Genomic DNA, 20,376 nt, shown 5'->3' with positions numbered 1-20,376 from the left:
TACCACAAATACAAGGGTTATACTCTTTCACCTCAGCCCAAAATATATTTGCCAGCTAATTTAGTCCCTCTATATTCCCACATATTTAATTTCTTAAAAAAAAAAAAAAAAAAAAAAAAAACACAAACCAAAAAAAAAAACCACCACAACTGTCACAAGCAGCTTTACTGTACTCATTTTCAGCTGGAGAACTTTGAGGAGGGGAGAGGACACAACATAGAAACACCTTTAAAACGAAGTTTCAAGTGAAGACCAAACCTGACACTTTCCAGTATGGCTAACCAATGTTTTCAGACATTTGCTGGTGCTATGCCTCACTGCTATCTCCCTTATAATCACTATTTTTAAAAGCCAGCTTGCTATTTCCAAGCTGAGACTGAAGAAAGGAATACACTTAAATTCATAAAAGTTAAATTCTTAAAATTATGCTAGAACCATTCTAAGGTCCTTTATAAAGCCCCAGCAGAGCATTCTGCACTTCACACAACTACGAACTGCTACCCACCTGAGAAGTGCACTCCCTTTTTATGACTGCTCCAGCTACTCTTGAACAGTCACACCAATATAGTGTCCTCTGAGCAGCTGTTAGACAAAACGTACAAGATATGAACTGTTAAAACAACAATGTGGGGTCAAGCTGATTGGTTATTTTTTGTTTAAGGTTCAGTATGGCTTGGTTATTTTTTGTTTAAGGTTCAGTATGGCTTGATTATTTTTTGTTTAAGGTTCAGTATGGCTTGGGTTGATTTGTTTCTAAGTACACAGTGGCAAAGCTTCGAGGCTCTGCTCTGGTAATGTGAAGAATGCCAGCCCTCCCAGTACTTATTTGGTATGTGGGACAGCACATCGCACAACACAGTGCTGGAACTGCTGCAGGAAAAGGTTAGAGAGGAAACACTGCTGAAAGAGACCGGCTGAAGAGAATACTTGGGTACTACATGTTAAATAACTTCCAGATGGGCAACCATAAGCAGACACCGATCTAAGAAAGAAAACAAAGCTAACTGCCTCCATCACTGAATTTGTTTTCCAAAACTGCCTCCTCCAACACTGCAAAATGTGGTCGATTACCGGATCTGTTTCACTTTTAAATGCTTCACTCTCCTCTGCAAACATTCAGGCCTCACTGAACTGGCAGTGGGACGCTGCCTAGATGAGAAGTTCAGCTCTCAGAACAAAGCACACCTGGCACACACTTCACAAGGTGCCACAGGGGCACCTGGGGTTTGGACTCAACAGCTTGACGACTTTTTTCTACTCCACCACTTCCTCAATTTAAAACTCTCTCACCTTCTGCTCATCTTACCCAAAGCCTGTTTCTTTGAATAGATACATTCATGGGAAAAAAAAAAAATCCCCTTGCTTTTTCCTTTTTCTTTTCCCTCCCCCCATTCATCCTCCTTCTGTTTCCTTAGAATACGCAGTGGGACAGCAGCAGGCTTGGGCAAACCAACAACCACTGGCTTTCAAAGAGGAAAAAAGCCTATACAGGACTACTTCTCACTTTTTTTTCCCTGCCGACTTCATCAGGGGATTTGCCTTAAATGAGCAATGTTTTCATTCATGTTCAACACACAAGGAAACAAATGAAATAGAAGCAAACTGCGTCCTCCTCCACGGGCCCTTAAATCACGTGGATCAGAAGCAGCACCCACCAACACAACAACTACCAGCAGCTGAACACGTAGATTTTTCACTCACGTGGAACTGCAAATACAAAGAGTCTTCCAAAAACGATAGGTGACAACTGTTTTTTGCCCTTAGCCTTCCCTTACTTCCCTTTATCAAAAGAGAAGGGCACTGGTCAAGGCAATGACGAAATCTCAAAGCCTACACCTACAGGAGCGTGCTTCCCTCATAGCATCTGTCTGATAAATAACCTATATTAGTAATAACACTAAAGGCACTAAAGGCTCATTTCACCATGGAACAGAAGCTTCTGAAATCAAGCTCAGCTTCTAACAACTTCCACGTTGTTGTCTTTCAATCATAACACACATCTCCAGACATTTGCCAGCAGCAGTTCTACTACACCAAGTGCTATTTAATTAAGAAACTGAGGGAAAAAAGTGTGAAGAAATGTACAGAACAGAAAGATGTCACTTTGCTGAGTTACTTGAAGCCAAACTGCTCCCACAGCTACCTGCAAAAAAAAGTGATTAGGAACTGAAAATTCTCTTTGCAGTTCCACCTTTCCTGCACTGAGTGCAGGGTCTCTGTGAGCAAAAAAAAAAAAAAAAAAAGACCAAAACTCAATTCCCTCCCCCTCTGTAGGTATTAAGTACCCAGTCTCTCACTCCACAACTACAATAGGCCTATTTTTAGGAAATGGACTCCTGTATCAAGTGGACATCCTAAATTATCTTAGAAGTTGGCTGCCCTACTAGAGTTAAAAATTACCTTCACTTATGAAGCTGAATAGAGCACTCTCTTAATTCCCAGCTATCTGCTTTCGCTTTCTAACATAGAGGACAGTATTACAATTGGGCTAAAACTCGGTTTTTGGCATACTGCATTGAAAACAATGACTCATGCTCACTAAAACTACTCAAATCAGATGTATGTGTACACCATAACCACTGCGTACCCAAAATGAAAGCTTATATTTTTCTGTTAATGATGGGAGGGAAACAGGTAGGGATAAAAAAAAAAAGATTTATATTATGATAGCAATTAAAATACTTCAGCAGGTCCCACTGAGAGGCCATCACCCTTGCTGCATCGCTGTGACCTATCATCCAAAACAGCTGAGACACATTTTTGCATACCTTACACCTAAATGTCATTTTGTAATAGACAAACACATAGAATGCCACTGTCAGGAACAGAAGCCCTTCCCCTCAGCTCTAAAAACCCCACCCTTACCTATTCAAGCAGAAAGCACAGAAAGACATTTGTGTGTTTTTCAGGCTGTAAAGTCAACTGAACGTGCTTAATTGCTCATGCTGCATTAACATGCACATTTACAGGCTATGCCCTAGAAGAAAGCCTATGAAGTTTCAACATGAAACGTAAAGAAGTGAATAAAATTGAAACGGCAACCTATTTTTGACCTATAAAACAACAGAAGTATGATGCAAGTCCATTTAAACAAATGATTTTGATGCAACATGTTCTGTTGTTGTTGGTTTGTTGGGTTTTTTTTGGACACTGTAGCAAGTTATACAACAGCTGACATTTGGTTTTCTGCTTTCACAACAGGATTAGTGTTTTATAAGATACAGATTTTACCAGCCAAAGTCTGGGGAGTCTCGGGGTAATGACTACATTTGAATGCCAGCCCTTGAGGCAAGCACTTTCCCTTGCACAAGAAGTCTCATTGAGTCATAAGTTACTTAAGTAGCTGTCTTTGCAAGAGAAAGCTGTCTTGCTACACTCTGTATACACATTCCACCAAAGGGATCCATTTACATGACTTAATGCTATGCATAAAATGCAAATTATGCAAATCAGATTATAGATTCTATCTGATAAAGATGAATTTTGCTCCTTTCCTCCTCCCTCCCCCATCTCAGTCCATGACATCAGCAAGACAAGAAAGCTCCTTTTAAGATAACAATGTGCAAGTCATGCTCTCAACTGCTGAGAGTATAAGAACTAAAAGACCTCAGGGTCAGTTGTGATGTCAAAGTAAGGAAATAGAAACCGATTTCAAATTTTTAATCCAAAAAGATTTGACTTTCACTTTCATTCTTTGTACTCTACAGGATTCATTCACAACCGTATGAAGTTACAGAGCACCTGAGAAGACACAACAACACTAGTGCACAAACCTCATGTCTTTGGTAGAGTGGGTTTTCCTCCTAACTTATGTCTATGTACATCTAAAAATGCTTGCATTAGCGTTTTAAAGTGTACGTGGAATAAAGACATGTCAGACATGACTGAATTATAAATGCACATGACTGAATTATAAATGCTGTGAGAATACTGGCTTTTCTGATTCAGGTATCTGCAGCAACCAAGCAAAGCAGAAACCTTACTATTATGAAGATCCATTGCACTCTCCCACCAAAAAAAAAAAAAAGTTAAATTCATGACAGTTGTTTGAGCAGGGAGAAAGGGACTAAGCTGACACTGAGATGAACTACTTTCTATCAACAGACAACAAAACTTAGATTTTCTAGTCTATAGTCCTATAATTTGACGTAGATAGGAAATCAGAACACAATATAGTTGGGAAATGTTTCATCTAGGCCTAAGCTGTAATAAAAGTATTTAAGCCTGCTGAAGAACTCTGTCAAGTTCAGCTGAGCAGCAAAACACCTCTCATGTTCAGCACAGGCTTATTTTTAAACCAGCGCCACTGTTTCCTTCCCTGCCTGTGACCACATGTGCTCCAAGGCTTGCCTACTGCATAGAACAGGCCAGAAAGAAATCTTTGGACTAAGAGGCATCAGTCAAGTTGCACAACACACAATGAATTCAAACTTCAAAGAGCAGGTGGGAAACCACAAATTAGAGTCTCCTGATTCATACAGTGGCACAGCAGCAGCTCTCAGCAGGAAAAATCAGTGCCCTGAAGCCTGAATCGCTAACGGTCACGGCACCGACAGGACGTGGGGAAATTCCAACACAAACCCACACGATTTTTAAGGATTTATGTGCCATGTTTAGCCGAGGTGCCTCACATAGACCTTTATCTTCGTAAGAGCTGCCGTGGCTTACTTCAGCTGGATTAGCATGTGGAGTTCTACCACAACTCCGACGAGGCAACTGAAAGCAGTGGGAGCTCCCTGTGGTTGGGTGGGGGAAAGGGGGGGGTCACAAAGCAGGGCTGAGCTGCTTCCAAGCAGGTTAAACTGTCACACAGCGAAAGCACGTGAGTCATTTTGAAACCACCGACGTAGCTCTATCTAAGAATGCCTCCTGGCAAACACAGGCAGCTCAGTGTGTACACACCGAATATGCAACGCAGGATCCCTATCGATCAACAAGAAGATCAAAAAAAGGGCAGAAAGGAGAATTCCACGAGAGGCTCTCTGGACTCTGTAAGCACACAGCTCGTCATTCCTGGCACAAACACGACTTATAACTACGGAAATACGTTTACCGACGAAGCCAGGGCAACTCGCACGGCGCAACTCAGCAGAGATAACGCCTCGCACAGCCCGCTCGGAAAGGCGAGAGGTCACACAGGTGGCCAAGCAGGCATCAAGCAACCAAACAAAGACGAAATAACGCTTTGGGGCGAAATAACCAGCTAAGAAGAGCCAGCTCGATCCGCAGCGCTCGCAACGTTCCGGGCCGGCTTTGTCCCGCCGCCCCACGCCGCCCGAACCCCCCCGGCGCCGGGCACTCACGTGGAGAGTTTCCTGGTCCAGAAGAGCCCCCCGGGCCACAGCTCCTGCAGCTGCACGGCCCGCGCCAGGTTGCCTTTGATCTGCGCGAGGAAGCGGGCCGCCTCGGCCTCCAGGCGCTCGCCATAGGGCAGCAGTTTGTTGTAGACGATTTCCTTCTGCGGCGGCGGTAGCTCCATGGCCGGCCCCGCGCCTCCTCCCGGCCCGCCGCCGCCGCCCTCCAGCGCTCCGGCAGCGGCGCGCCGCGTCGGCTCCGCCGCGAGAGAGCAAACGGCCGACGACCGCCCGCCCCGCTCGCTTCCGGCGGAAGGCGGGGGCCGAGGGCGGTTCCCGCTCGGCGGAGCGCTTCCTCCGGCCGAGGGACGGGGGCCCGTTGGCGCCCCGCGGGCGCCGTGTGGTGCCGCCGCCATTTCGCGAGGGCCGCCCCGCGCCTGCTGCGGGTTTCGGGCGGCGCCGGCAGGCTGGGCGCAGCGCGCGGCTGTGGAGCGGCGCTGGGGAAAGGCCCTCGTTCCTATTCGAGTTCAGAATTCACTCTCTGTGGTTTTGCGGTTCGTTACAGAGCCCTTCTGTCAAGCGGCGGGGATCTCGAAGTACGGGGCTTAAAGCCGTTCTTCCACCGCCCTTAACGGCTGCGGGAGAGAGCTGAACGTCAGTCACAGAAACACAGAATTGGAGATGTGGGGAAGACCTCTGAGATCATCCCGTCCAACCCCAGCATACGCCACCACTGCCCACGTCCCTCAGTGGCACATCCCCACGGCTCTGCTGGGCAGCTGTGTCATTGCCTCACCTCTCTTTGGGAGAAGAAATTGTTCGTAACAGCCAACCTGAACCTCCCCTGTCACAACGTGAGGCCATTCCCTTTTCTCCTTGCCCAAATGTGAAACGGGGATGGAATTTGTGATGGAAATAATTAGTCACGGGGTCTGATAGCAGATTGTGAGGCTGCCTAAGAAGCTTATGGCAAATAATAGTGCTGGTCAGTGAGACGGGGCTTGGCGGTGCCTGGTCCTGCTGTTGGCCTCTGTGGGTGCTGGATAAAGCTGCGATGAATGTGTGAACAAGCAGTGATGATAGCTGTTATCTCCAGCTGTCTCCTGAATATAATTGTTAATTGAATTTCTCCTCAAGAGTTACATCGTGACCATTGAACAGCTGCAAGTTCATTAGATATAAAGCTACTGACAAGGGCAAGTCCTATTTTCTGGTCTTTACACTCAAACTAGCTCAGTTAATAAAAGCAAAAACGGTTAACTAAATGCTGAAAAACACCACAAAGAGAAGAAATGCTACCAAAAATCTGTGTGCAATAAAGCCATGATGTTAAGGTGTTCTCATAGTGTTTTCCTGGGGAGTGCATTTATACCGTGTTGTCACAGCGTGGGCCAGGAGCTGGGCTTGATGATCCTTACAACTCCCTTCCTACTGAAGATGTTCTGTGTTTCTCTGATTCTACATGCCTTTTGTACCACCCGCTAGTTTTATTTCCACTCCAGTGCAGCAGGAAATGATCGAGTGTGCGATCCATACGCCAGTGTGAACACTACCTCCATTTACAGCCATCACAAAATAGTCAGCACAAGTGCTGTAACTTCCTTCTGCAGAAAAGTACCAGTAAAGCAACACTGTGTGAATAAGGTTTACCCAGACACATAAGGGAGGCTCTATGCTACTTCGTACCTCTCCCATCAAGTATTTTTCTTGTAACATCTTGGGAAAGTGGAAGTCTATAATCACTTTAGGTGAATCAAATAACATTTTTTCAAAGCTTCAGTGAAAGTAATTGTTTTGAATTATGGGATGAGACCAGGATAAAGTACTTTGCTATTTCCTCTACTACAAACAGCCAAACATTTTCAAGCAGGCATTGCCGCAAACGAGAATTTTGCTTTTTCTCATTTGCCCACACCTATGTTTTTAATAGAAGAAAAGCGATGATTTTGTGTTGCGTGCTCAGTACTTTCACAGTGCCTTTTCATTCCTAGAAGAGTTTGTATCACAAGTTCTTGTGACTATTTCTGTCAGCATTTACATTATTACCGAACAGTTTGGACTGTCATTTTTATTTTTACTTGGTTTTATTTATTGACATCTTTTGCAGAAGCATTAAAATCACTTTCTGTTTCCTCCTATCTACCCTTTGCACAGAATTTATATGTGAATTTCTGCCCTTTCTGGCTCAAGGTACAAATCAAAGTTGACTTTTGTCAAATTTGTGTGCACAGTCTGTCACATTTCCTGTTTTGCTGGTGAAAACAGAAATAAACAGCAGGTGAAGCCAAACTGTGAAATGAATACTTGTATCATAAACTCTGATTAACTGGGTTCCTGGCCTAGAAGTAGTAATGAAGAATATGTATGTGTAAGGATAAGTAAAAATACTTTTCAAATATTCTAGATGTGCCTTGAAAATGAAAACTCTAAATTTACTTCTTTTCTGTCTCTTCTGGGTAATTCTTTTTTACTCGAAGTAACAATGTGGTAGCGGTTGTTACAAACAGCAATTGCCATTTATTAAATGTTTATTAAGTGTTTATTAAACGCGAAGCATATGGATGTTGTTGTTTGGACTTGGAGAAAAAAAACAACACATTGAAATTCCATTCCAGTTTTCTGAAACTGAACTTGGCAGATACATAAGGAATGTCAAAGCTGCTCTCTGTTGCTTCATAGCTTCATTATTTTATATATATATATACGTATATATAAAAAACACAAAAACATGAACACTGCCAGCCTCAGGGTGCTTGTTTAACTGGGCCATCGAATCTCCTCATGTGTGACTGCTGTACCTAAGGCACACGACTGCCTTCAACCAGAATTAAACACTTACTTTCCAGGCAAAAACGTGCAAAGTGTGCTACCAGCACCTCAGTCATGCTGCTAACTAATTCGACCTCGTTGTTCTCAGAAATGATTCCTGTTTTCAGAATCTGAAACAAGAAGAAAGGAGAATTGAGTCCATCAGCAATTACAACAGTAATCATGCATATAGAACTTGTGATTTCAAAGTATTTTCTGCCTATTGAATCATTTGATAATTACTAAAAAACTAATCCTTTCTCCCCAGTGTACTGGCATTCTGCTATTTAAAAGGAAAAAAAATATGACACGTGTTGCCAAGTGAGTCAAAAATACATTTGTTCTTCAAGTTTGCAATATGTTTTGGCTGTAGCAGTGTGTAAAAGCACATTTGGTTCCCAAGTCATATGATGAAGGACTAGCTTTCATAACAAGGAGCTCGTCTGTGCTACTTGCATCAACAGCTTTTTCCTCTCTCATTAAGTAGGAGGAATATAAATCGAGAGCAACCTAAATATGGTCGTCACTTGTTTTGTTTTGGCATAAAATCCTGAGAATTGCTGAACCCAAGTGTTGTAGTTGAGAAAAAAAATTTAGTCTTCCCATTCATGTGAAATTTCGACTGTTAACAGTGGATTGAGTAACACTGTTAACACATTCCCCTGTTGGATGGCATGCTGCCTTAGGTCAACTAACACCAGGAGTCATCAGCAGTTAGGAAACTTGTCACTCGACTCTGACGGCGGTTTCTGCTCTCTCAGCTGTCAGTCAGGTACTTTTCCTACGTGGATGTTTTCCTTGGTGACCCATCTGTACTTTCTGGCTGAAGTTGAAAGTTGAATTTTTTGAGTGACAGATTTCTAAGTATATTACACTTTGGAAAAGAAAACCCAATCCAACATGAGCTTCATATTGTCTCTGTGATATTTACCCTGCCCTGTGATACCCCTGTACCTCAGAAGACACCACTGCAAAAATAAAGCAGAATAGCTGTTTTTTTTTTGTTGTTAGTGGTGAAGATCCTCAGACTTTCTCATCCCCACGTTACTAAATCGGTCAGTCACCCAAAGCAGGTGCTGAGAGATGCCAGAGGCAGCCAAGAAGCTGCTGCCATGCTGCTCACCCACTTGCAGAGAAGATGACATTAACATACATTCTCCCAGAAGAAGCATCCATAGTTATTAGCTGCAAGTCTTTAGACTAACAAGGCCATTTCCATTGCAAGGAGCTGCTCCATCCCTTCAAACAAGGACGTGAGAAAGGCCTATAATTACAGCTTTCTGTGGAAGTGTTTACTGCCCTGCCCCTGGGAAATTAAGTTACTGTAAGGATTTTTGGGTTGTTGCAATTCCTTGTGTGGAATAAACACTGAAGAGCAGTAATTACTGCTGCTCATCTTCCCTCCTGCCCCTAAACAATATTCTGAAGCGTGTGAATGCAATTCAAATCACTAGTTTTAATCAAATGAACAGGGGCACTGACTTTAAAAACAACATATGATGCAGGATTGTAGCTAGAAATCTCATCTGGAGACATCTGTTACCTCTTCTGCATTATTTAAAAAAAATCCAAGAAACACTGCTCTGCCTAAATATAGGAAAAAAATTTGTGAGCTTGAAGGGTGAATTACACTTATTGCATAAACTTTTTTAAATCAGAGAATGTATTTATTCAGAGGATGGGAGCAAAGGCAATGACAGCATCTGAGTAAGGTGCCAAGGAACTTAAGCTTCCTGTATAGTACAGGCCAAAAATAAGTTCCTCTGAAGCGTGACTCAAAGTAACTAATTTTAGGTCCCTAAAGTAAGGCTGTCTGAATGCTCTATTACGTGTTTTAAGTTGGATGGGTGGCTCAATGTGATCTAAAGCACACATCCTGCACATTGATAGAGTTCTGTTTCAATATTCCCACATGTGATAATTTCCTCAGGTGAGCCTATGCTGTTTGGAAAAGAATTTGAACAGAAAAGGGAATTGAGTCATATAATCACCTAGGCTGGAAAAAAATTCCAAGATCATCCAGTCCAACTATCCACCTTCCACCAATATTTCCCCACTAAGCCACATTCCTCAGTACAACATCTGCACGGCTCTGGGACATCTCCAGGACGGTGACTCCATCACCTCCCTGGGCAGCCCTTTCCAGCACCTGACTGCTCTTTGGAGAAGAAACTGTTCCTAATATTCAACCTAAACCTCCCTTCACGCAACTTGAGGCCATAATTTGAGTCCAATTGTGAAGTGTTTGAAGTGGGCACCTGTACAATTTGTAAAACTTTATTACACAGTCAATGCTGACTCAATACAGGCAATGTTGCTATCTTTAACCTTCCATTCTTGGTGGTTCTGTTCATGAGAGTCTTGGCAGTAAAATTCATCTTCAATGGTATTGATTCATAAGATATTATCTGACCTCTCTTTAACAGCTAATGCTAGTGGGTTACTGTTCTTACAAGGAGTGCAGTCAAACACAGGACCAAAATTATCCCTTGCAAAATCATTTATAGCAGAATTGATGTTCCCTCTCCACCTCCTGTTCTCTTTAGTCGCCTTATTGCCTAAGATTTGGAATGCAAAATTGTCTTAAATCCACACATGAGAATTTAGCTTTGACAGTCTGTTCCATCTATATATCTGAAGCTCCTGAAGATATCCCTGGAAACTGTTGTAGCTGTAGGGAGACAAAATAATAGACTTGAGCCTCATCATAGGAATCTCCTGCTGATTTCTTTCCAAATTATTTGTAGCTATTTGAAATGCATAATAATTCCTCTGATATGAAAGAAATGCAGCCAACTCTGGAATAAAAGGCATTACCGTCTTTTTTCTTCCCCCTCTTGAGGGGCTGAAGCACGGATTTTTCTGCCTCACCATTTTGCCAAACCGGAGCCAGAGGCAGAAGAGCATCTAATGACAGCAAACGTGCAAAGGTCTGTTCTACACATTCTGCCGTTGTAGGAAATCAGGGAAACAGTCCCTCAGCAGCCATCAGTCTCTTGCATAGAAACTGCTCATTAAGGACTTGGCAGTTTCAAACAGCCACTCCATGTTTGGATCTGCAGCAGACCTCTCAAACAGTTACTCCAGCTCTGCAGCAGATTTTATCCCTTTTTTTTTTTTTTTTTTTTTTTCCAGTGGTAAATGCATGTGTTTCATCTTCATCTGCAGTTCTCAATTCTCTGACTTGTCTATTCAATTCTCCCCTTCTGGTCTCCTTCCAGTTCCTAGGTTATCACAATGGCTACTACATAGAAAGTTTTGGGGCAGGATTTATCTTTCAAAATGGGAACAAATCATGAAATTTTAACTTGCTTGAGATTATCCAAACTTCAGGAATAGTCCCATTGACTTCAGTGGGCACCACATGCAGTGTGCTTCTTGGCATTAGAAAATTACATGTAAATATATATTTAGAAAAGCCTTCAAAGCCCTTTTGGATACGACTGATGGATCAAACCTATGAATAACTATTATTCATCCTACCACATCTACAGTCTTTCCTCTTCTAATTAGTCATTAGCTAAAATATGAATGTATGTTATTCTGATTAAGAGAAGAAATTTGGCAATATCTATTAAAAATAAAAAGTCTAAGGTCTATTTTCCCAGCCCAGGATAAATCAAACAACAGACAAAGTCCTTGTTTGGATTTTCAAACTTGTTGAAAAAGTTAAGGCCAAAAAAAAAAAGAAAGTTGTTTTTCATGGCTGTATCTTGTGTGGTTGTTGAGGCTTTAACTCTTCCAGTGGATTGCTTGCTCACTGTTTCAGTGTGGAGTAGCAATATTTAGGTATTTATGAATTATGGAAGAGAGGCAAGCACATTCAAACATTCCTTTAAGCAACCAATCCTTTCCCTCCTGCTAAAGAATTGTCCATAGTTTGCTTCTGGCTGCATGGTTTTATGCATTGAATCTGCGTGGTCGACTTTGGCACGTTTCTAAATGTACTTAGCAGCAGCTTCTGTCACAGTGCAACATGAAGCCGTCCAGCAGAATAACAAACCTTGGAGGGCATGACATGAAACAAGCAAAGAGCTGTTTAGCTTTCATTTGGCCCAATCTGGCAAATTGCTTGTGCTTATATCCTGGTAAAATAATTGTGTTGGGGCATGACTGTGGCAATGCAGGTCCCCTTGACTAAAGCTGGGATTCAGGAAACTCTAAACTGATGGGATTTATTGTATGTGGTGTCCCACTAAGAAGAGATCAAGGTGAAACTGACTGCAAGTTAGTTACAACTGTCAAAAAAAAAAAAAAGAAAAGAAAAAAAAAAAGCCATTTGGAATAGAAGGAATGTGCTCTAATTAAGGAACACAATAGGACTGTAAATTCAGAGAAACTCCAGGGAGAGGGAAAAGTTGCTTTTGCCACATTTCTGTGTTGTAACTTAAAGGCTAAGCCTGGTGCAAAACTGGAAGCTGGACAAAGTACTGAGAACTGGGTGAAAAAATAAAGGGGCTTAAAAGACTCAAGGAGAAAGAGGAGAATCTGTCTTGAACCAAAAGAGCAGAGAAGATACCTCGTAATCTCGGCATAGAGCTCTGCAGGACAGTGCAGTAGGCGTTAGCTGTTATTTCCTCATGCATGCAGTGATACCGCTATCTACAACACCCATGTGTTTTCCTTTCCAGTAACACTGCAGGAGATGAATGCAGAATCTGATTTATACTTCCTTGGCTTTGGCAAATGCATGCTAAAAATCCTGTAACCATGCCATGAATTAATCTGATGACCCCAAAACCTGATGAGACACAGTTGGAAAAATGGTCGTCCTTAGAGATGTGAGGCCTGCTCGAGTGGAAAGGATGGAGCAAGGGGTTGGTCATCAGTACTTGGAACAGTACCAGGTGGCTCCAAAATTTAAATAAACTGGCTCAGAGTCACTCTGGTTGTCCCTAGAAAGTGAACATCTCTGAAAAGCAAGCATTTTGAAATGGGAAGTTGGAAGGAAAGGCAATTTCGGGTGGTGTCAGGGGTGCCTGGGCTGTTACCAAGTCAGCATCACTTTCAGACAGAGCTTAGAACAGCTTGTTGTGCTTCAGCTGCTGAGCAAAACACTTCTGCTACATCAGCTCCAGCGCTTAGATTGCAGCCATGAGAATGGCCATAGAGCTGAGACCACCGTCCCTGTGTATCGACTGCATCACATTGCTGCACAAAGCATTGTATGGCAGCACCCAGGTCTCCAGGAGCCTTTCAGGGAGTGGTTGGCGCTGTCAAAGTTGCTCTGCTCAATATCTTCCTTATGCCAAAACCTTTCATGTTCATCTCTTCTTGTTTTTCTTCCCTGGATTCCCAGGCTCCGTGCCATTTTCTCTCTCCAGCCCACACAAATAAATCTTTTTCCAGAAAAGTTTTTAGTTTCATTAAGATTGATTTCAGTCAGTGTTTGCTGTGGAAATCTGTAAGAAGAGCTTCAGAAATCAGCAAGAACAGCTTCCTGTGCCAAGACTAAAACTTAAAACTGAAGACAGAACCAGGCGTGCATAATATTTTACTCCCCTCTGTGCACTCTCCATTTTCTTCAGCTCATGGAAGGCAGACCTGAGTCACAGGCTGTATCACTGTGTTTAATAGCACATAAGTGGGTTTTTCACCTCCTTATTCATCTGCTTTTTAAGCTCACTTGTTGTGGTGTTTGTTTTAAGATGAGGAAGAGCCAGAATACGATATTTGGTACAGCCGGAGTTGTGCAGCAGCCTGCACTGTTTTGGTCCATTGACACTTCTCTTTACATACCTCTCTTCAGTGTTTTTCTGGACAGACCAGAGCATCACATTGATCTCAAAACTGTCTGCAGTAATCCCAGAATCAGTCTGGAATTATAAATGGCTCATTCAGAAACCACCACTGTGTTTCATTGTTTGGTGTGCTTTTGTTCTGCAAAATACTTTGTTTAATAACACAACTTAAGCTGTCTTAAACGTTCAGTCATTTACTTTGAGATGCTGTAGCTCTTTGCTGTTGCACTTACTTTTACTCCCCAGAGCTATCTAAAACCATTAGCAAGCTAACAAGTGATTTCCTTTTTTCCTGACTATTGGAGAATAGTTTGTACGAGTCCTATCATAAATCCCCTTTGAATTTCCTTGACAAGTTTCTCTTCCTCTTATATTTGCTCCTTCAGTTATTAATCTACCAAAAGTCTTTTTTAAACCTTGTGGAAGCTTGCTTAAGCAAAGGATTTTGTCAGAGGCTTTTTAAAAATCCAGAAACACCACATCAACCAGATCCACACTTCTCCAAATAACCACAGATTTCTCAGAAGTGTTCAAGTAGATCTGAAACGTGAATTCAGGCTAACAAAAATACATATATGAATTCATTTTACCAAAACAAAACCAAGTATTTCTACTAGGTTGGATGGGGAAGGCAGCATCTAATGTGAAAATGGATGGAAATCGAGGTCTGGCAACAGTGGCCTTTCTAGCAATGCAGCAAAACCATTTGACTATGACAAAAGAAAGAGGACAAAAACCCCAAAATATGATGTCTGCTTTGTTACCTTTGGCAAACATGAGGCCTTGCCTGTAGCATATAGACTGCGGGATTCTGGAGCTTCAGCACACCTAGAAGCAAACAAATCTTCCTCCTAACAGATGGAGATTTTTGTCAAATTTACTCCAAGCTGGTTTTGAAACACACTCCTCTCATTTGGTTGGAATTGGCCAGCAGATTAAGTGCTTCAAATCCAAAAAACAAAGTTATCATCCATACAGCAAGGCTTGATTGAAATATCTGATGACAAATGCTTCACTAACACATTTCAAGGTTCTGAAATACTAATTAGGCCTTCTTTTTGCTGCTTTTGAGAAGAAATAGTGGGCTAACGCAGTTAATGAGAATTAATCAAATAGTTTCACAGTGCTGCAAAATGTAATAGCTGTCAACCCACCTCCATTATACACTGTTCCTTTACCAACCCACACTTTCGTGCTTTCTTTGATCTTTTCCAGAGCCCCAAATCCTCCACAAAGTCTGACATCATTGTTCTAATGGCTGTGGGAAGGGGAATGTTTAAACTTCCCTTTGTTCGATGGGAATAAATAACTAACTAACTGCTTTAAATGACCACATCTCCCCCTCCATGCGTTGTGCAAGAAGAGAAAATGTTATAACCACTGGCAGCAGGTTGGTCACTGTTTCACACAAATGTTAATGTGCTTCCTTATGTGTGGATAGATCTTAAATGGAATGTGAGACTGATCTCCTGCTTTGCTATCGAGCCATAAGACTAAGACTGCTAATGTGCTTTTTTCAAAGGATAAGAGGAAATCCTGGGCTCACCCCATTCTCCCAGTCCCAGTCAATTCCCTCTACCTTTCTGAGCCCCCTGATGTCCAGTACAACTTCAAGAAGAATTAAGTTTTAAATTAAATAATTCAAGAAGTACAGAGATCACATAGACAATGCCAAAAGAACAGCTTGCAAAGTTGGGGAACTTTAATGATCTGCTCATGCACAGTGTTTTTCCAGAATAATGTTGCTTTTTTGCTTTCGTTCGTTTAGGAATCTGCATAAAGCTTCCAGGTCTCGGATTCATAAAATTAAAATATTATGGTTAAGTTGTTCCTTGGTTCATACACTGCTTCTAAATTCAAGTTATACTTAGCTTCCCAACTGAAATGATATCCAATGACATTAAATGTTGATGGGCATTGCAGTAGGTGAGTGTTTAGATTTGACCATGGAGCCAAGTATAATTTGATCCATGGATACTTTGATCCGCCATTTCAGTGGGGGACTACCAGACCTAACCCCAAATTTCAGCCTCGGACTCCTACACTTGAGAGTTCATGGCATACGGTAGATGTTAGTCACAGATCTGTTGGAGAGAGTCTTTGCTACAGGATTCACCAGTTCATACTCTCATGTCTTACTTACTAACATCTTGTTGTTTAAGCAGATTTCAAATGATGATGTGCGACTTCACAGCCAGTTGCATCCTACTGAGCGTTCATTTCTGCCATGCTTTTCATTTCTCCATTAGGTTTTCAGACCAAGATTTTAACAACTATCAACTACAACCAATTTATCTGAGGATTCTGTTTTCTACAGCAGTGGAAACACTGTGTAAAGCTTAACTGAAACTGAGAAATCGGAACTTTTTGCTGTGAGTAGTTTGTCATCCTAATCCTTTATGTGAAGGAGCATTAAGCAAAGTAAGGAATTGGCAAACAGCAGTGAAAACATACTGAAAGCTGCACCAAAGTTCAGCAACAGCCACACGTCGGTGTGCAGTTGGCACTGAGTGGGCTGAACACAGGACATGGGGAGGGTGCAGTGCAGTGCTGACTCAAGCTATGGCAAATAATGTTATGCCTTTTAATACACTGGATAAACACAGACTTGGAAACAGTGAAAAATATGCAGCTGTGCTTTCTGTTTTGATGGAGGAATCTGAGAACAGCTTTCAAGATTGCTGAAAAAATCATCCATTTTTGTGGTATATTTGCGGCTCCTCCATTTTCAATTGATATAAATACATTTCCTGCAAAATTTCAAATAGAATAAATTGAATTGAAATCAGAGATTCAACTAAAAAATGAATAAATGTCTCTTTAATAGATTTTCATAATCTGTCTAACCCGGACAAAAATATCCTTCGCTTCACAATCACACCTCATTCATGCCATGGCTTTCTGGCAGTATGTACATGTGTAAACAACTGCTGTCAAGAATGAAGCACACGGAGAGCAAAATGTTATCAAAAAACTTCCAGTGAACTCCCTGAGAGTCCACTGAGAACTGCAGCCACTGCCATCGAACCAGCTGGGATAGCTTCAAAGAAACAAGGTCAGATATCCCATTAGTTTATGTTTTTGTTGCAATTGGTGTATATCTCTGTCCCTTGCATTTCTACTTGCTATAGTAAAAAAGACACATGCTCCCTTGCTCAAAACACAGAATTCACTGTATTTCTCTGTCAGTAACTTTCTCTGTGGTCATCAGGGATATTGCCCAAAACGTTTTAAAAATACAATCTGCACACAAGGAAGATTATTTTTAAATTCAACTGTATGACGGCTTAGAAGACTTTTAAAAACCCATTCTGATATATAAGTATTGACAGAGAAAAAAAGAAGGTTGTATATGGCTTGCAGAGTTGTGTGCATAAACATTTTCTCATCTAGCAGTGTGATTTTTATATGGACTGTGACTGAAGGACATTTAACCCACACAAGATGTAGACGTACCCAGAAGTGCCTTTGGAGGTACCACAGCTCACGTTACCCACCTGCTTCAACAATTTATTTCGAGTAGCAGAACAAGCTGGCTGTGATCTCTCAGGGATCTGATTTCTACCAAGGATCGAGGATCCCCATCTCCTCACTCACGGCATCTGCAGAGCTGCCTGCCAAACGCACCCAGCCCAACTGGTTGATTGCTGCTCAGCCCCTCACACTGCTTTGCAAACTGCTTCTGCCCCACAGGCAGCAGCAGCTCCACATGCAGGTGGAGCCTTCCTCCTTCCTCCTCCTTCAGCACCAGGACAACTCTCAGGCCGCAGGCACCAACTCCCAACATCTCCATGGTTTGGTCACCACAGGACATTGTTAGAATGGCATCACCATGCCCTACTGATGTCAGAAGTCAGCCTTTGGTTCCGAGCCCTATAAATAGGGGGTCCCTGTGCCCAGAACTCCAGCCACTGAGCGAGAGACACCAGTGCTACTTTGTGCTACAGAGCAGAGCGTTTCCTTTACCCAGAAGGCAGATGGAGTGCCCACCAGCCAAGAGGCAGCAGTTAATGGGAAGGCTCCACACCATCGAGCTGACGGAGGTGGACCCACCTGAGAGCAGAGAGGAGCCACGGAGGTGGATTCGGGGCCCGAGGAAGAGCCAGTGGAGGTCAATGTGCCTCCATTGGGGACAAACCACCAGCAGGCCACCGCTCTCAGGCTGCATGGGAGGACATCCAGACCCCATCCCCACCATTGCAGCGGGGTGGGGTCCTGTCCACCTCCCCCCATGTGGGGGGAGGCGCTGAGCATCCTGTGCTGTAAATGCGCCATTAGATGGGAGAACCCCAAATTTCAGATCACCCGCAGGCTCACATGGGACATTCATTTCCTGGGAATTCTTCTTTTGGCAGCCAAGGATCCCATGAACCCATCCTTCCCATCAGGGCACCCCCTCCCTCACCAAGTCCCCTCATCTCTTCAAAAAGAGGAATAAGGAGGACAGGGATCGGCATCCTCTGAGCTGCTGTGCTGGGGCAACAGGAGGAGTCTGGAGGAGGGACCCGAGCTGCCTGGGGCTGTGAGGAGGGCTCAGAGCTGGTACAGATGTGGCTGCTGCTATGGAGAAACAGAAAACTTCGGTGCTGCTGGGAAGAAGGCTCAGAGGCTCAGAATAAAGGATGTCTGTTCAACATTGAACAATAAATGATTCAAAACAAAGAGAAAAGGGTAGAAAAGAAAAAGCACAGAAATAATATTAAAAAACATCCTATCCCACAAAATTACCAAACCCCATAAATGTTCCTCTGTTTTATGGACCTTGTGAGTCTGTGTCTGCTCCTGGGAAAGACGCAGCCATATGGGGTGAGAGCTCAGCCCAGTGCTTCAGGCTGGGGAGAGACAGCACACCTGGCATCCCAGGGCTGGCTGAGGGAGCTGCCTTTGGTCAGCAGAGTGAAGCAGAGGCTGGTGCATTTCAGCAGTGAGTCATCTTTGCTGGTGCAAATTATTACGAGTATGGCACAGAGGCTGTTGTTAATTGCTGGCAAAAATGCATAGCTAATGGTGCAAACTATATTGGAAAATAGCGTTTTGTAGCTGAGAATTTGCTCTATCAAATATTGTTATTGTGCTCTTTGTATCAGTTATATTTACCATGGAAATAAACAGGAGGCATTACTTTTGGAGCAACATATAGAGATACAGCACAAGACAATTCCTCTTCTCTCAGTGTGGCCCAGCCTAGCCAAAAGCTTGGACACCTGTGCCCTAGAAAGAATGAACACGTAGTGAGTAAGGGCTTTAATAAAGCAGCAGCCTTCCGTGGTATTTAATATTTACCGTTGTTCTACATGAAGAATCTCCCAGTAACTGCTTGGAAAAAGCAGAGTATCACAAAGTTTACACAACACCATCTTGCCGTACTCAGATAATGAGCTTACAGTTCTGTCACTACAGAACTTGCATTACTTTATGTAAATAGGTTATGATTTTAGAGCAAACGGGGGACAAATTTAAGTCCAGTAAACACAAAATTTGGCTGCACTCCTATAATTAGATCAGTGCAGACACGGTTCTTTCCCTGCGTAACACTTCCCATGCTTAAATGGGCCACTGCACAGGGGTGGAGGTCCTCCCACACAGATCTATTGGGTCTCTCATTACAAATGGATCAGGAAACAGGTGTCTGTAACCAGCCCACCAGACTGTGCTAAGGGTATATTGCAAATTTGACCTCAAGGACTTTATATCTATCTTCCTGTATCTCAAGTTTGGCAGTTTTAAAGTATACCAGGACATTTTTTATTTTTCTTTTTAACTTATGGTACAGCTAAAGGAAAGTTTTCATGTTGTGTTTTAACATGAGAGCCTTGCACAGCACTACTTTACATTCTTGGCTTGCTAATTTCACAGCCAGATGCCATCTCCCAGCAGAAGCACCTTCTTCTGCTGTTTTCTACAGAGTGCTTAAGCTTGGCCAGAAGAAGTCAGCAGATGGGGAAGTTGCATCAGGAGCGTTCATTTGAATGTAGAAATACTTCAAGTGTTATTAACTCAGCACCAGAGCTTAAGCTTGCTCAAGTATAATTTTTCCCTCTGGTGACGATGCTCCCACCTAAGAACAACACTGCTGAAGAAGAAAACAAGAAAGAGAACACAAACCCTAGATCTTTACTTCTGTTGGTACTTCCACATGTATTATGCTTCCTTTTTAAGTTTCTTCTAAATAAGCTGACTGGTGGCCAGTAGGAACTGTATTATTGAAGCCCTTGTTGGTCAGGACCCCTGTCTTGTCTTGAGCTAATGCTTAGAGACTGAAAGATATTCTGTAATTATTTATGCATTTTTTAACGCTTCACTAGTTCTGCAACTATAATGCTGTCAATACATTTAATACAGAACAACACAAACAAAGATTCTTAAGAACCCCCATAAGCCTGTCTTGTCATCTAGGCTTTGAAATCTCACCTGTGCTGTTTAAAAAGTTAGCTGTTCCACTGGAAGGAAAGTGCTAGTAGCCAGAAGTCCTTAAAAAAAAAAAAACCAACAAAACAAAACAAAGAACAAACAAACAAACAAACAAAAAAAAA

The 20,376-nt window shown here is 42.5% G+C and overlaps 1 protein-coding gene across 2 annotated transcripts in view; it reads right to left on the bottom strand.

Annotated features, from left to right (window-relative positions):
* PSME4 (proteasome activator subunit 4) overlaps positions 1-5,639 on the bottom strand; it is a 64,015-nt gene extending 58,376 nt beyond the window's left edge. Inside the window, exon 1 of one of the 2 annotated variants that reach the window (XM_085218611.1) lies at positions 5,304-5,639. In XM_085218611.1, coding sequence (XP_085074737.1) covers positions 5,304-5,479 — 176 coding nt within the window. In that variant the 5' untranslated portion in view covers positions 5,480-5,639. The remainder of the gene's footprint in view (positions 1-5,303) is intronic. The other variant, XM_085218612.1, reaches the window with a different exon arrangement.
* Between the last annotated feature and the right edge of the window lie 14,737 nt (positions 5,640-20,376).

Source organism: Meleagris gallopavo, chromosome 2 (assembly GCF_905368555.1).
Source record: "Meleagris gallopavo chromosome 2, MGAL_WU_HG_1.1, whole genome shotgun sequence".
NCBI lineage: Eukaryota > Metazoa > Chordata > Aves > Galliformes > Phasianidae > Meleagris > Meleagris gallopavo.
Note: the sequence above shows the minus strand (reverse complement) of the source record. Positions and strands in the feature narration are given on the sequence as shown.